General features: G+C 40.0%; 1 protein-coding gene across 2 annotated transcripts in view; it reads right to left on the bottom strand.

Annotated features, from left to right (window-relative positions):
- Nucleotides 1-2217: 2217 nt before the first annotated feature.
- The window catches only part of SLCO5A1 (solute carrier organic anion transporter family member 5A1), a 167658-nt gene continuing 154407 nt past the window's right edge, over nucleotides 2218-15468 (bottom strand). For both annotated transcript variants that reach the window (XM_075353201.1, XM_075353200.1), the window contains 3 exons: nucleotides 14864-15105; nucleotides 10167-10231; nucleotides 2218-5324 (listed from right to left, as the gene is read on the bottom strand). In XM_075353201.1, the coding sequence (XP_075209316.1) occupies nucleotides 4858-5324; nucleotides 10167-10231; nucleotides 14864-15105 (774 nt within the window). In that variant the 3' untranslated portion in view covers nucleotides 2218-4857. The remainder of the gene's footprint in view (nucleotides 5325-10166; nucleotides 10232-14863; nucleotides 15106-15468) is intronic.

The raw sequence follows: 15468 nt of genomic DNA on the forward strand, positions 1-15468 counted from the left end.
ACAACGCTACAAGTAGCGTTTTTGGATGAAGGTAAAAAAACGCAAAAGAACGGATCCAGTATAGAATTCATGCAAGCACATGTGAATGCATCTTAACACAATTCCATTGAAAATGCATTGCAATGCAAGTGCATTTGTCAAGGGTCCAGTCAGATGCGTTTTGCGTTTTTTTACGTCCTTCAAAAAAAAACGCTGATGTGAAAGCAGCCTTAGTTAGCTCAGAATTTGAAATATTTCTGTGATTTTGTGCACACCACTCAGTCCGACATGTCAACATCCCCATTGATTATAATAGGTGAGAGCTATATCTGTGATAAACATGGCTACAATTCGAACGTTAAAAACGAACGTCTGAATGAACCCTTACTCAAATGTTACTGCTAAGAAAGGAAAGGGCTCTTACACACTCCCAATGTAATACTCGTGTATTCAGATGCCGTCTGACTCCTTTAGAGAAATGATAGACGGATCAAAATGATTATTTTCTAATAAAGAATGGAGAAGCTGAAGAGATCTAAAGTCCATTATTAAATGATATGACTTGCAAAATAATTTTACCATTTGAAATAAGGAAACCGTGACCGTAACTAACACCCGGAAGTCCTGATGTTCATAAAATAGTTATTATAAACATATGGCCTGTCTGATGTCATGTCAGCAATATCACCCAGGATTTCTCAAAAGCAATCAGCGCATGCGCAATGAAGGAAGGCATTTTAGCTTCGCTTTATCTGCACACTACATGCACCAGATGCCGATGGAGGTGGCTTGTGGCAAAGCTCAAGGAGGCAAGGCCGGGTTATCTTGTTTTATGTTTGGGTGAGCGGCTTCACTCCGATGATTTCTGCCATTTTTATTCAGGGGTCAAAGTTATCTTTCACCTTTCTTATCTTTCTCCTGACTAATCTGCCAAGGAGAAAAAAGATTGTCATTATGAAGCTGCACTTAGTTTGCAGAAGGTTTAGAGGTCTACACCTTGCTGACTGGTTTTCTCTAAAGCAACTCGAAAATATAAAATTTCAATTGCTTTTGGATAGAGATTTTCATCAGTCTAGTGAATAAATACAAAAACCCAAATCTCTAGTTGTACAGAAAAAAATCTAGGCTTTGTGTGGCTACAATTCACAACCATTATTGCTCTATGCATATTTATAGCACCTATGTATATTAACTGTTTATACCTGAATCATGACATCTTCTCAGCTGACTATTAGTGATGAGCAAGCACTTCCAATGAGCGGTTGGATGCTCGGATGGGCATGACTCATGTACCGAGTATAATGGTAGTCAAGAGTAAACTCGAGCATATTTCTAGAAGAACTTCTGGAAAAGTGAAATCGCGCACGTCCGACCTGCTCGTTTCAAGTACCGAGCACTTGACCATGGTAGTGCTCGCTCATCACTATTGACTAGCCATTATTAGAAAGTGGGTGTGAAGTGATTGGCAGAAACTGGTTCATCAGGTGCACCAGTCATCTATGGCTGCTGGACAAGTGCCCTGAGAACTGCCCCCTACCTGCCATCTTCTGTGGCTCTTCTTTTGATTATCTTACCTGGCACAAGTCATTGTTACAGTATGATGCAGAGGCAATGTCGTGCCAGACTGGATAACCAAAAGAAGAGTCATCAGGTAAGAGGCAGTTCTCAGGGCTCCTGATCTGCAGCCACACAATCATGACATGGATGATAGACTGGATCCTGAGAATCAATTTTCACCAACTCTGATTATAAACTTTATATTGGTCAGCCATAATCTTTCAAAGATTGCTTAGTTGTGTGTCACACAGTGAATAAAATTAGTGACCTACATTATAAAATTCATGGAAACTAAGATATATACATTAACAAATGTAATGTCAAAAATACCCCAGCAAGGTCGAGGTTTAGAACTAGACTACATGGCTACATCAGATGGCCATTTGAAAGTATCCACCGAATGTATCTTGCCTGTGGTACTGCAGTAGGAAAAACCTTATAAATGGCATATTTATCCAGTAATGCTGTGATATGGGTTACATAAAACAGCACACTGTTGGTCACCCTTGGCCTTACGTTCAATGCAATCATAGCCTGTGCTCCATCATCTGATGCAACAAATAGACGACACTGGACAATAGGAGCATGGTATAATGCTAACCGCTTATCTATTCATTTTTATCACAAATCAATAAATGGTCTATTCCACCAAATCGGAAACATAGACACATGCACAGAGCCTTCAGGTGGTCGAACACATTTGATAAAAGTTAGACGAGCAACCACTGAACGAACCACCATTCTCCACACACATTTTAGCTGATATTAGTCATTGCAGTTGTCCATAATAGCCATAGATTTTCAATTACACCGTGTTTGGACCAAGATATTGCTGTAAGTTACTTTTGCTCTAAAAGGATAAAAGATCTTAAACAGAATAATTGTTTGTGAGTTGGATAAAAACTACAAGAAGGAGGTCTGTCATCGGTTGGCTTAAATGACCGGTTATTATTAAATTCTTCACAAATGTTCATGAAGGTTAAAATTGTCCATTTACGTAAACTTTAATGTGTATGACCACCTTTAGATTGGATTATTGATGATTTTGATTCCACATAATAGTTCGCATGTGGTTCAGACAAAAGGTGTCTTCTCAAATTTGCTTTTATCGCCACATTGAGTGAGATATTAGGAATTATAAACATATTCATAAAAATAAGCAACTTTCTACTGATAAATCCACAAAAAAAAACCTTGCACATCTGACTACAAAACCGACCAAACTTAATTTTTTTTCTATGCAATGAAAATGTAGAAATTGCCTCATTAAACTAGTTTCACGTACTAACTAGACTGATCAGAAGATAATATATACAAGTTACACTCTGTCTGTGGTTAATGTACCAATGCCTACAGCGAAACATTTGCTGTTTGACATCATTGTGCCAGGTAGGTTGCTTTAATATGGCTTTCACGTTTTTGGATTCTTCTGCTTAGTTTTCTGCCATTCTCCACAAAGTAGTTGCATAGTTTAGGATAATTTAGTTGTGCTTCAAAGCATACCTCACAGCAATATACAGTACTCAAAAAAAGTGAGAGATATTTGCCTTTCAGGTGAAATTTCATGATGATCCTAAAATGCACTCTAACTTTTTCAGATGAACTTCATGTGACCTTCTCTAAGTTTGAATGCACATGTCCATCTGTTCAATGTTTCAGTACTTTTTGCACATATTGCTCTTCTCTAACAAGGAGCTTAATAGCAAAATTCACAACAGGTATTTATCACCTCAATCAATTTTGGGGTTAAATTAGATTTGGAATTTAAACAGTCCTCCTTATCATGCTGTTCACATTTTCACATCATGAGACCAAGACGACACCAAACAATTGATCATCAGTACCTCGCCATTGTGAGGCTTCAAGCAGGATGAACTCAGACAGAAGTGGCGACTGAGCTTAGAGTCATAGAGTGTCATCAGCAGGTTGCAACAGCGATACAGAGAGACTGGAAGAGTCACAAAAAAGTATAGAAATGGACTTTCTGTGGCCACCTCCCATGCTGATTACCATTACATTGTGAACAAATATCCCTAATTGTTTGTGAGTAGTGTATATAACCCTTCATTAGAGCCAATTTACCAACCAAATCTTTGAGATCCCCACCCAAAAGTCAAAATCTGAATCTTGAATGCATTTTCTATCAATCTCCAAGTCCCCACCACAAAGTCTAAATTCACAGCAGCTGAGACATTTACTGTTCTCTTAATAACTAAACACTGAAAGGTGTAACCACACCGTAGCCCACGCCATTTCCAAGTGAAGTAGCATTCAAGATCCTCGAGATGTCTACTCCATTCTAAGTTGATGGGTTTAAAGAAACCCAAGTTTTTTTTCTCAAGAATGCAGCTTATTATGCCAGCCAGTAGTCCAAAATAGACTTGCATTTCCAGAACTACTTGGCAGCCACAATTGCTGACATCAGCACAACGGACTTAAGCATGATTAGTATGAAACAAATGCTCCCTGAACTTCAACAAAGAATCGTTCCAAAATGTTCATAATACAACATGAAACGTCTCACTTAGGCTCACATGTTCCACAATGCTTCCATATTGTTGAAATTTAAAGATTTAGGATGCATGAAGGCCTCCAATCACAACTGGATCTGGTCTTATTTCGGACCGCCTTTGGACTTCTAACTAGTTTCTTTAGGAAAACCATAAAAAATGAATCTTCAAGGAGTTGGTCTTCAGACCAAAGGCAATGTGAAGGTAATGAGAAGATACCTGGGAAAATCTTAAAAGGAGAGGCAGAATTTAAGGCTGCTATAGGATCCTGGGCGAAAGGAGGAGGCTCATCCCTAGTGGTCCCCTCCTTTTTGCTACTGGGTGGCAATATATGGCTCAGCCCTTCCCTCTCCAAAATTGGGGAACTGGCCACATGATATTTATTAGGGCATGGAAAGAAAACAAACTACAAATCCTTCTGTCCAGGGTGAAAATACAGGGTAGAATACTGGGGACCATTTTAATGTTATCTTACAGTATACCCTCCCTTCTATCTTGTCCATTGTCTCATTCCTCCCAGTGGACCCTATGAGGACTTCTAGGTTTGCTGTTTCATGCTGTCTTGTTCATTTATCGTTTTACCCTTTGGAAAAATCTGTTACAGAAGTGAAGCACAAGGGCTATATTATTAACAATTAAAAAAATCTCCATAATTGGAGAGTAGTAAGTAAAACAGTTGAGGTAACCAGCCCTCAATAACCCTGTAGCTTCAGATTGAAATATGATTTCATTTATTTCACATGCACGCAGTTCAGTAAAAGGCACGTGTTGCACGAGGCGCCATTTTGAAATTAGCCAACAGTAATCCAGATTATCCTGTTTCCTTGTCTGGTTGGCTCTCTTCTTGAGAAATTTCCAATGATGAATTTATTGCTTCCATGAAAGGCCCAGGGTAGGTTTGTGCTGAGTGTTGGATTCCTTTGTCAAAATCGCTATCTTCATTTGTGTCATCCTTGGCGCCGAAGGCAGGACAGGATCTGGTTCGTGCATAATTTGGCTCTGCTCTGGTACTGCCAACCATCTCGCTGACTGTGCTTATTGGGGACGCACGCCACCTTCTTCTCTGCAACTGATCCTCTTTGTGTTTTATGGAATACCAGGCCAAAAATATAAAAATGAATCCTAAGAATTTGAGACCAGCTGCCAGTCCAAAATAAACAAAACGAAATGATGTCACGTTGTATTCCCAGCAGGAACCTTGTACGCCACAGTCCTGTTGCCAAAGCATGCAAGTAGTATCAATAACAGCTCCAAAGTAGATTGGTGTAGGAATGTAAGCTGCAACAACAAAAGAACATTGGAACATTTAGAAATCGGCAACTTTTCTCACAATAAATTACTTGCTAAATAGAGGTCTACTGCCAATGTAATCACACAGCATCGATTCGTGAGGTTCACGTTCTCACAAAGACCATATGCTATATCTGACACATGTAATCGGTCATAACTGTAAAATATGAAAAATGTAGAGTAATAAGCCAAACTATGTCATTTATGCTAGGGATTCAGCCTGCCACATAAGTCATGACGTCAAAAAAAGAACTTTTGGGATCTATGGTAGCAAAACGGTTACAATCTAGCTTCCTTGGCTGGTCTAAAGTCAAATAACAAAATCCTTGGTGGTTTGGACCAGGTATGGGGTTAATGTCAGCATCTCTAGTGATCTAAGGCAAGAAAGGCAGAATGAAAGCATTATTTGTCATCTAGAGATGTAAAGGGTTTTATTATAGATCAAACAGACACCACCAGAAAAAAAAAAAAAGATCTGTCGGAAACAATGGAGCATGTAAGATTACAACGATCCATTAATATTTATATGGATGGTTACATATGCACGGTGTGACAGCAAAGGTCAGACTGTCCCTCCTATTATTTATTTATGATCTAAGAATTGTGTCATGGCCAAAAATAACAGAAATGGGTCTCCTAAAACCTCACACTGACTATTCATGCATATGGCCATCAGTCGTAGAGGTCCAGTAGTCTCTAGTGCCCAGATTGTGCTTTAGCGTTTATGTTTTGGCATAAACTTATTTGCTTTAATGTTTGTACATTAGAAATATGGCATATCACATCAGACTCCATATGTACAGAGACATTGAAATACCTCTAGGATAGAATCTCTGTGCACCCAAAGTCTAGATTGCAATACACAGTGGCCGTACGTCTTCATACTAAAGACACAGAACCATCTCCATGTACTGCTCAATACCAGCATAAATGGACCCGCAGGCTACAGTCACATAAGGTGGATTTGTTGCATATTTCTGTTGGGAGTTGCGGATGAAAAATCTATTGTGCAAAGTTGAGGAAAGGTTACCAAATCTCATTCACCTGCTGCGGGAATAAAATATGCTCTGGATTTGACCTGCTGTGCAAATATTTAATCTGCGGCACGTGAACTTAGGTTGCAGACTTGCAGCTTGGACATTTCCTTTTGCAATCCACAGGATGAAACCTGTGACAACATCTAAAATATGCAGGTTATGTCACAGATTTATGGACAAATCCTCATGTCTGTCTATAATTCCATATATATGGTCTAAAACAAAGATAACATTGATACGAGTCCTACTTTGGTCCAATTTGTGTCATGTGGTGTGCTGCTCTATACTAGGTGTCATAGCAACTTGGGACACACTGCAGAGTCTGACATGCCACCTGGTGCTTCTGTGTTGTTTAGGCCGGAATCGCACTTATGAGAGACTCGCATAAGTCTCGCATCGCATCACCTGGCATGGCCTGCTGGTTTCTGGACAGGAGCGTCTCAGCTTTATAGAAATACATGCAGTCAACCTGCTCCTGTCAGGAGAGTGTGTGGCAGTGCCAGGTGATGCAATGCAAGACTCGTGCAAGTCTCTCGCAAGTGTGACTCCAGCCTAAAGCAGGCGTTACACGCTACGATTTATCTGACGATATGTCGGCAGGGTCACGGTTTCCGTGACGCACATCCGGCATCGTTAGCGACGTCGTTGCGTGTGACACCTACGTGCGACTCCGAACGATCGCAAATAGGTTGAAAATTGCTGATCGCTAACACGTCGTTTATTTTCAAAATATTGTTCATTGTTTGGAATGCAGCAGACATATTGGTACGTTTGACACCCTGCAAACGACGAACAACATCCACACGACCGCCTTGGTCAAACAATATATCGCTGAACGATTTTGCGTCGCTTGTGCGATCGTTACGTGTGACCGCTAATAAATTACCTATGTACGATCTCGGCAAATCGTAACTATGATCTGGGCGTGTCACATCGCTCATGAGATCGTTAGATAAATCATAGCGTGTAAAGCGGCCTTTAGTCAGAGCCGGGCGTCAACCAGTTTTGTGCTCGCTGCTGATCAATCTAGCAGGAGATAATTCCTGCTAGCCTCTGACTTGCTGCTGGGGTCAGAGGTTATTGAAGACCTATCACACCCTCCTCCACCATTTAGAATATTATGGATAATATTCCTCTATGCCAAGCATACCGAAAGGGATACCGGTCTTAGTGCATGGTGACACAGCTTCTGGAGCACTGCTGTAGGCTATCTTGGTGTGTTGTGGAGATACCATTATTGTTGTGTATTTCCTTTCTTGTCTTTATTTCCCCCTTGTGCACGTGACTGACTGCTGTGAGTTAGTTTTAGTTCCTCCCTGTCTGTCTATTTGTGTGAGGATTTATCACTCCAGTCCTGGGCCCTCCCGAGATGGTGGTGAGGGGGTATAAGACCAGGACTTCTCAGGAGTTAGGGTTACACTGGGGGTCCAGACCTCGCCACCATCAGGCGTACCTCCAGGATGACGGACAGTTAGTGGCTTCCTTAGTCTGAAGGGTCAGTTTAGGAGTCCCGATTCCCAGTCACTTCCTTACTATCGTGACATTACATTCAGCCCATATGAGACTCCCCATTCCCCATGGTGCTTCTGTGTTGTTTAGTCAGAGCTGGGCATGACCAGTTTTGTGCTCACTGATGATCGGTCTAGCAGGTATTAACTCCTGCTGGCTTGTGAGTTGCTGCTGGGGTCACAGGTTATTGAAGACCTATCACAGCTGCCTCCACCCTTTTAAAGATGGTGGATCCTGTTCCTCCATGCCGAATATAGCAAAAGTGACACTCGTTTTGGTACATGGTGATTCAGTGTCTGGGACACTGCTGTATGCTATCTTGATTTCCCCCCTGTTCACATATTCTCTTTATCTCCATGACTGCTTACTATGAGTTATTAACATGACAATTTGTCGACCAAACTCACCCATTCTAATAAAAGGGTGTTCTATAAAAAGTCACCACACGGATGATGTCAATGTTGCCTCTGTCTGCTGTCTGTTTAAATCTCGAATATGTGAATAAAACCTAAGAATGCCTCATTGCACGTCTCAATTATATTTTTAAATTGTGAGACTACTAACTATTGGCAACAGATGGAATAGAACAGAATCTACATGGTAAATGAGGGTCTTATTTTATTATCTGCTTAACAGCTCCTCCTAGTGGACAAAAGCTACAATGGCAACATTTCGGAATACCGTATATCATTTAAGTACATATTTTAGCTCTCTGGTTTCTACAAGAAAAGTTGTACTTTCTTGTGGTGACATTTTGAGGAACATATACTTTAATAATTTATTTGAGGCAAAGGCAAAAGAACAGCAAAACGTTTTTTTTAATTCTCTTTCTTCTTACACCCCAACTATCATCAACTTTATAATATTTTGTTTTTTGACTGATATGTAATAAACCATATAAAAAAATAAAATTGAGCTTTGAAGGTTTTTTTTTTTCACTTCATTACAGCAAAGGAAATCTAAAACTTATTAACTCATCAAAGTCTTGGTCTGTTCTATCGGATTTGCTTCCCAAGATTTTTTAGAAGTGGGCAAAAAGTAAGATACTGCTGATACTGTAATGATGCCATCCCATCCATCATTCACGTCACCACTGCAGCCAATCAGTGGATTGTGCAGTATACATATGTATGTAGGTTTTGTAGCTGATGATCGGCTGTAGCCATCGAATGAATGACGGAGGGCGGTAATCACTGCAGGACCAACAGGAGTTATCAAAGCAAAAGTGATGGAGTAGGTGGAGAGTTAAGGGGAAAGTCATGCTTATTTATGCACATGACCGCTGCAGCCAATCACTGGGCTGTGACATTATACATATATATGTATGTTTTGTGACGGATGATTGGCTGTAGTCGTTGAATGAATGATGGACGGCAGTCATCACTGCAGGACCAACAGGAGTTATCAAAGCAAAAGCGAAGGAGCAGGTGGCAATTGAGGGGAAAGTCATGCTTATTTCTTTATAATATCCCCCATTCTTTAATCACTTTTGAAAAATTTGAGGAAACCCCTTTAATTTAAAATTCTAAAGAAAAGACTTGTTAATAAATTATTGTTCTGCGCTTCTAGTTCCATTGTTCTTTTGATGGGTTTATAGGAGCAATAAAGAAAATGGTGCTTTCAATAAAAATGGTTGTACCCCTCTGATCCGACATTTATGGAAAAATCCTTTAAATGTGGTATAAATGTGAATGAGTAGACTCTCTATAAATGGGTTTACTACTTTTGCCCTAATTTTGTCGGAGAACGGACAACCTCTTTAAGTACACACCATAGTATTAAAGGTGAGAAGTGTTTGGATATGAGAAAAATCCATTTTCTTAATAACCTTCTGAAAGGAACATTTGATGTTATACATGCAATCCAATCTGTGGACACCATGGTGGAGCAGGAAATCTGAGCAGAGTGATTTTTAGGGGGGGTTTTTTGGAAAAGATTCAGTATAACATGTACTATATTCATTGAAATTCCTAGTGTTTGTATGCGCAGGTCTCCAGGGGGCGGTCCTAGTCAGTGACTGACAGCTACATCCACATGCACAGTCATACAAAGGGGACTGTCAGTCACTGAGTAGGACCGCCCACTGGATTCCTATGCATACAAACACCAGTTATTTCATTGAATAAAATGCAAATTTAACTGAAACTTTTCCCATAAAAATGTACATCAAACTGATCAGCTCCTTCTGATCTATAACATCCTGCCTCAAGATCACATACAAGTTCCCGTTACCTGAGGACAGCGCCTAAAGCTATGAATGTACTATACTATCCTTAGTACTTACCAAGAGTCCTCAACAAAACAAACTGCATTCCTAATGCAAAAGGCCTTTCTCCTTCCTCTACTGACCTGAAAAACAACATATAAAGTTAGCGATACTGCAGCTCAGCACCATCTTCATTGTTCGTGCAGCACTCACAAAAGTTATTTTTCCCCCTATAAATATATGATTAAAAATTGCTTTAAATATGAATATATAGCTTTTTACCTGATTTAAGTGCCTCTGTTCTCCTGAATTTGGCATTAATTTTTCATGTGTCATCTCTCCGTTAGGCCCCTTCACACATCAGTGATTCTGGTACGTATGTTGCAGTTTTTACACGTACCAGAATCACGAACATACGCAGACCCATTAAAAGCAATGGGTCTGTACACACATCAATGATTTTTACTGACCATGTCTTTGCGATTGCTGCATGGAGACATGTCTGTTTTTTTCTATCATTACTGATCTCCCACGGATCACACTATGGTGGGATCCATGAAATACGTACCAGAAAACATGTACATTTAAAACACAAAGCTTTTTAAACTCCCGTTCTCCAGCGATGCTGTGTTCAGCCGCTGCTGCCTTCTGCTTCCAGGCCAGCTAATTATGCTCATGCATATTCACTGCACAGCCGACCTGGACGTAGCTGCAGCGGTCAGACAGCAGCGGTCAGACATAGCATTGCGGAAGACTTCAGCACCACGGACATGTGAATATAAATGCCTGATCTCCGTGTATTATCACGGATAGCACATGGAGATCACACGTGTGCCAAAATCACGACACACAGAGGGACATACGCACCTTTATCACATCAGTGAAAAACATTCTTACTGAGATATGGCCACCTTTTCTTTGTACATAAATCTTTTTAGCCAACTGGGTTAGGTCCTCAAGAAGAGTTCCACAGACATCTTTTGACAGTATGCCCATATGGATAAACAGACTAGCTTTATATACAGGAAAGAGGAGGCAATATCTCATGGATGGAGAGAAGCAGGAACAAAAAAATAAACAGTATCAGATTCAAAAGAACAGTGGTAATTACAACAGGTAAAAAAAATTACTATTATTATTTTGGCAAAAGTGAGGTCCACTTTAAATTACTCTTTAAAGTGAACAATTCGGTGCAATATAAGCCTTAGGCTGGAGCTTCACAAACTAAGAGTCTCTGATATTTGATGGAGTTTATTCCAGGACACTGGTGACAAAACAAATGATGCAGAATGGTAAAGTAATGTGTTTGCAGGCTATGTGACTTGTATCATGTGTAGCTGAAAGTAAGGGTCTGTGTGCCTCTAAAGATACAATAACAAATGTCAGACTTTAGGCATTTTACGCTCAGACTGCCCAATTAATAATTGACGTTAATCCTAAAGGATGGGATGCCGCATAGTTATAAAACTATTCCCCCGTCATACATGGAAATGTTCACTGTTCAATACTTGTTCTGGTATAATATTATTTAGGGGGTATGATTGAATGTACATCGGCAGTTTTAGCAAAGCATTTACGACACAGCAGATTTATCAAAAGTGTCTAAAATAAGAACTCTCAGCATCCAACCACAGCACAGCTCTTATTTTACCATGGCAGATTAAAAATGACATCTGAGCTCTGATTACTGTGGGTAACACGGACACTTTTGGTAAATAAGGTTCAATGTATTAATGCAGAGCAGGGTTGTGGAGTCGGTGTAGGTGTTCATTTTGGTGGAGTAGGAGTCAGAAAAATTAAGGAGTCAAAGGTTTGTCTTATCGACTCCACAGCCCTGATGCAGAGCAGTATGTGCAAGGTAAAAGAGGAAAACTAAGTACATACAGCGCCTTACAAAGGTATTTGCCCCCCTTGAATTTTTCAACCTTTTCCCACATTTCACCTTCAAACATAAAGATAAAAAATTAAATTTTATGGTGAAGAATCAACAACAAGTGGGACACAATTGTGAAGTTGAACAAAATTTATTGCTAATTTTAAACTTTTGTAAAAAATAAATAACTGAAAATTGGGGCGAGCAATATTATTCGTCCCTTTACTTTCAGTGCAGCAAACTCACTCCAGAAGTTCATTGAGGATCTCTGAATGATCCAATGTTGTCCTAAATGACTGATGATGATAAATATAACCACCTGTGTGTAATCAAGTCTCCATATAAATGCACCTGCTCTGTGATAGTCTCAGTGTTCTGTTTAAAGCGCAGATAGCATCATGAAGACCAAGGAACACAACAGGCAGGTCCGTAATACTGTTGTGGAAAAGTGTAAAGCCGGATTTAGTTACAAAAAAGATTTCCAAAACTTTAAACATCCCAAGAAGCACTGTGCAAGCGATCATATTGAAATGGAAGGAGTATCATACCACTGCAAATCTACCAAGGCCCGGCTGGCCATCAAAAATCTCATCTCCAACAAGGAGAAGACTGATCAGAGATGAAGCCAAGAGGCCCATGATCACTCTGGATGAACTTCAGAGATCTACAGCTGATTTGGGAGAGTCTGTCCATAGGATGACAATCAGTCGTACACTGCACAAATCTGGCGTTTAGGGAAGAGTGGCAAGGAGAAAGCCATTTCTCAAAGACATCCATAAAAAGTACCGTTTAAAGATTGCCACAAGCCACCTGGAAGACACACCAAAGATGTGGAAGAAGGTGATTTGGTTAGATTAAACCAAAATTAAACTTTTTGGGCACAATGCCAAACTATATGTTTGGTGTAAAAGCAATACAGCTCCTCACCCTGAACACACCATCCCCACTGTTAAACATGGTGGTGGCAGCATCATAGTTTGGGCCTGCTATTCTTCAGCAAGGACAGGGAAGATGGTTAAAATTGATGGGAAGATGGATGGAGCCAAAAACAGGACCATTCTTGAAGAAAACCTGTTGGAGTCTGCAAAAGACCTGAGACTGGGACGGAGATTTCTCTTTCAACAAGACAATGATCTAAAACATAAAGCAAAATCTACAATGGAATGGTTCACAAATAAACGTATCCAGGTGTTGAAATGGCCAAGTCAAAGTCCAGACCTGAATCCAATCAAGAATCTGTGGAAAGAGCTGAAAACTGCTGTTCACAAACGCTCTCCATCCAACCTCACTCAGCTCGAGCTGTTTGCAAAGGAAGAATGGGCAAGAATTTCAGTCTCTCAATGTACAAAACTGATAGACACATACGCCAAGCGACTTGCAGCTGTAATCGCAGCAAAAGGTGGCACTACAAGTATTAACTTAAAGGGGACGAATAATATTGCACACCCCAATTTTCAGTTTTTTATTTTTTTAAAAAAAGTTTAAAATAAGCAATAAATTTCCTTCAACTTCACAATTGTGTCCCACTTGTTGTTGATTCTTCACCATAAAATTTTAATTTTTATCTTTATGTTTGAATCCTGAAAAGTTTTAAAAAATCAAGGGGGCCGAATACTTTCGCAAGGCACTGTAGTTCTCAAAGTTTATATATTGGGACATAAGAAAAAAAAATATCCGGTCCTTAGATGGTCATAAAATTAGGTAACTACAATCTAGAATGAACAACAAATTACAATGTGTCATTATTTATGTAATGAAAACTAGGCCAAAACACAAACGTACAGTAGATTTCTTGTATCAAAAAGGTCTAAAGTAACATCATGGATTCATTAAAGGGAATCTCTCATCAGTTATTTTGCTATGTAAGCTGAAGACAGCATGCTGCAAGGGTTGAGACAGAGAATTAGGGATGCCTGTTTTGTCAAGGTCCAATCTGTTGCTTATTTTCTATGTTTCTTTAAACAGCAGGCTTTCTCATTGCTCGGACTAAAGTCTAGCACACCCCCTTCTCTGACTGACACCTCACTGTCAATATACAATCTGTATAGAGAGCCTGGTGCGGGCAACTCTCTCAGCTCTGCTGTGTCAGAATGGCTGCACCCAGAAATCTAAGTGACACCATCATTGGATTCAGGATCTCTTTGCCTACATTATGCTGCTATCAGATGAGGTAGCAAAAACCTGCTGACAGATTCCCTTTAATGAACAATTTTCATATTAAATAACTGCGCTGAGGTCTCAACCTATTAGATCAAAATATGATGTGATCTAATTGCCAGCATAAGTAGCCAGTAGCCCCCTGAAAATCATAACATTAAGGATGGGGCGACGTAGCGACATGTCGTGTGACATTGAGATCACGGTGTTGCATTGTGACATTTTAATTCTTGTGGTGACCTACGGCGACTGTGGCACAAAGCTTCAAAATGTGTTGTAATGGACCCACTTATAGAGATGATCTTTTGTAATTCTAATTTGCCGCTTTCAATGAATTTTCCCAAATCAAATAAAATAAATCATTGCCCATAGCAACCAGTGAGAGCGCAGCTTTCAATTCTTAAGCTACTCTGGTAAAATGAAAGCTGCATTGTGATTGGCTGCTATAGGAACAAAAAAAAATACAAAATGGTTTTACAATAATCCAGAGACTGGAATAGCATTCCTGGTAATGGCATAAGTTTTGATGAACTTGACGGACGGGCACTGCCACAGTGAATGCTGCCTATTTTGCAGAGCTGGTCAGAACGGACATGGACGCACCAAAAGTTGCAACACTTTTTAACAACTTTGCTTTGTTTTACACCATGAAATTGATGTAAACACTTTGATGAATCGGCCCTAATTTGCACACAACTATATGAATATTCTGAGTACATAGGACTGAACACGGTCTCCTGCTCACCTGAGAGTCACTATGATGGCCGAGGGTTGTGCGCTTGCTGTGATAAAAGTAACAATGAAGAGGAATATCAAGAATGGAATAAGAGTGTTACAGGTGCGATCGCATTTTCCTGATACAGCATAGCCGTATTCATGTAGATACGTCTTCACAATGACCACTCGGAGTTGGCTGCGTTGACCGACGGTGGGTGTAGTGATAACCTGTCTGCTCTGAACACAGGCACATTCAGTATAATTTTTCACCTACGACAGAAGCACATGCACCATTATTACTGGATGTATTAGGAATATTTTAGACACCATGATGAAAAATGTAGATTGTAGCAAGCGTTAAATCTTCAGTCATATATAACCTTATAAAAATTTGATGAAAAGTACAGTGTTGACCAGTGGGGTCCATTTCCATATACAGTACAGACCAAAAGTTTGGTTTAGACACACCTTCTCATCTCTAGAACAACTGTTAAGAGGAGACTTTGTGCAGCAGGCCTTCATGGTAAAATAGCTGCTAGGAAACCCCTGCTAAGGACAGGCAACAAGCAGAAGAGACTTGTTTGGGCTAAAGAACACAAGGAATGGACATTAGACCAGTGGAAATCTGTGCTT

The sequence above is a fragment of the Anomaloglossus baeobatrachus genome, chromosome 6 (assembly GCF_048569485.1).
Source record: "Anomaloglossus baeobatrachus isolate aAnoBae1 chromosome 6, aAnoBae1.hap1, whole genome shotgun sequence".
Classification (NCBI taxonomy): domain Eukaryota; kingdom Metazoa; phylum Chordata; class Amphibia; order Anura; family Aromobatidae; genus Anomaloglossus; species Anomaloglossus baeobatrachus.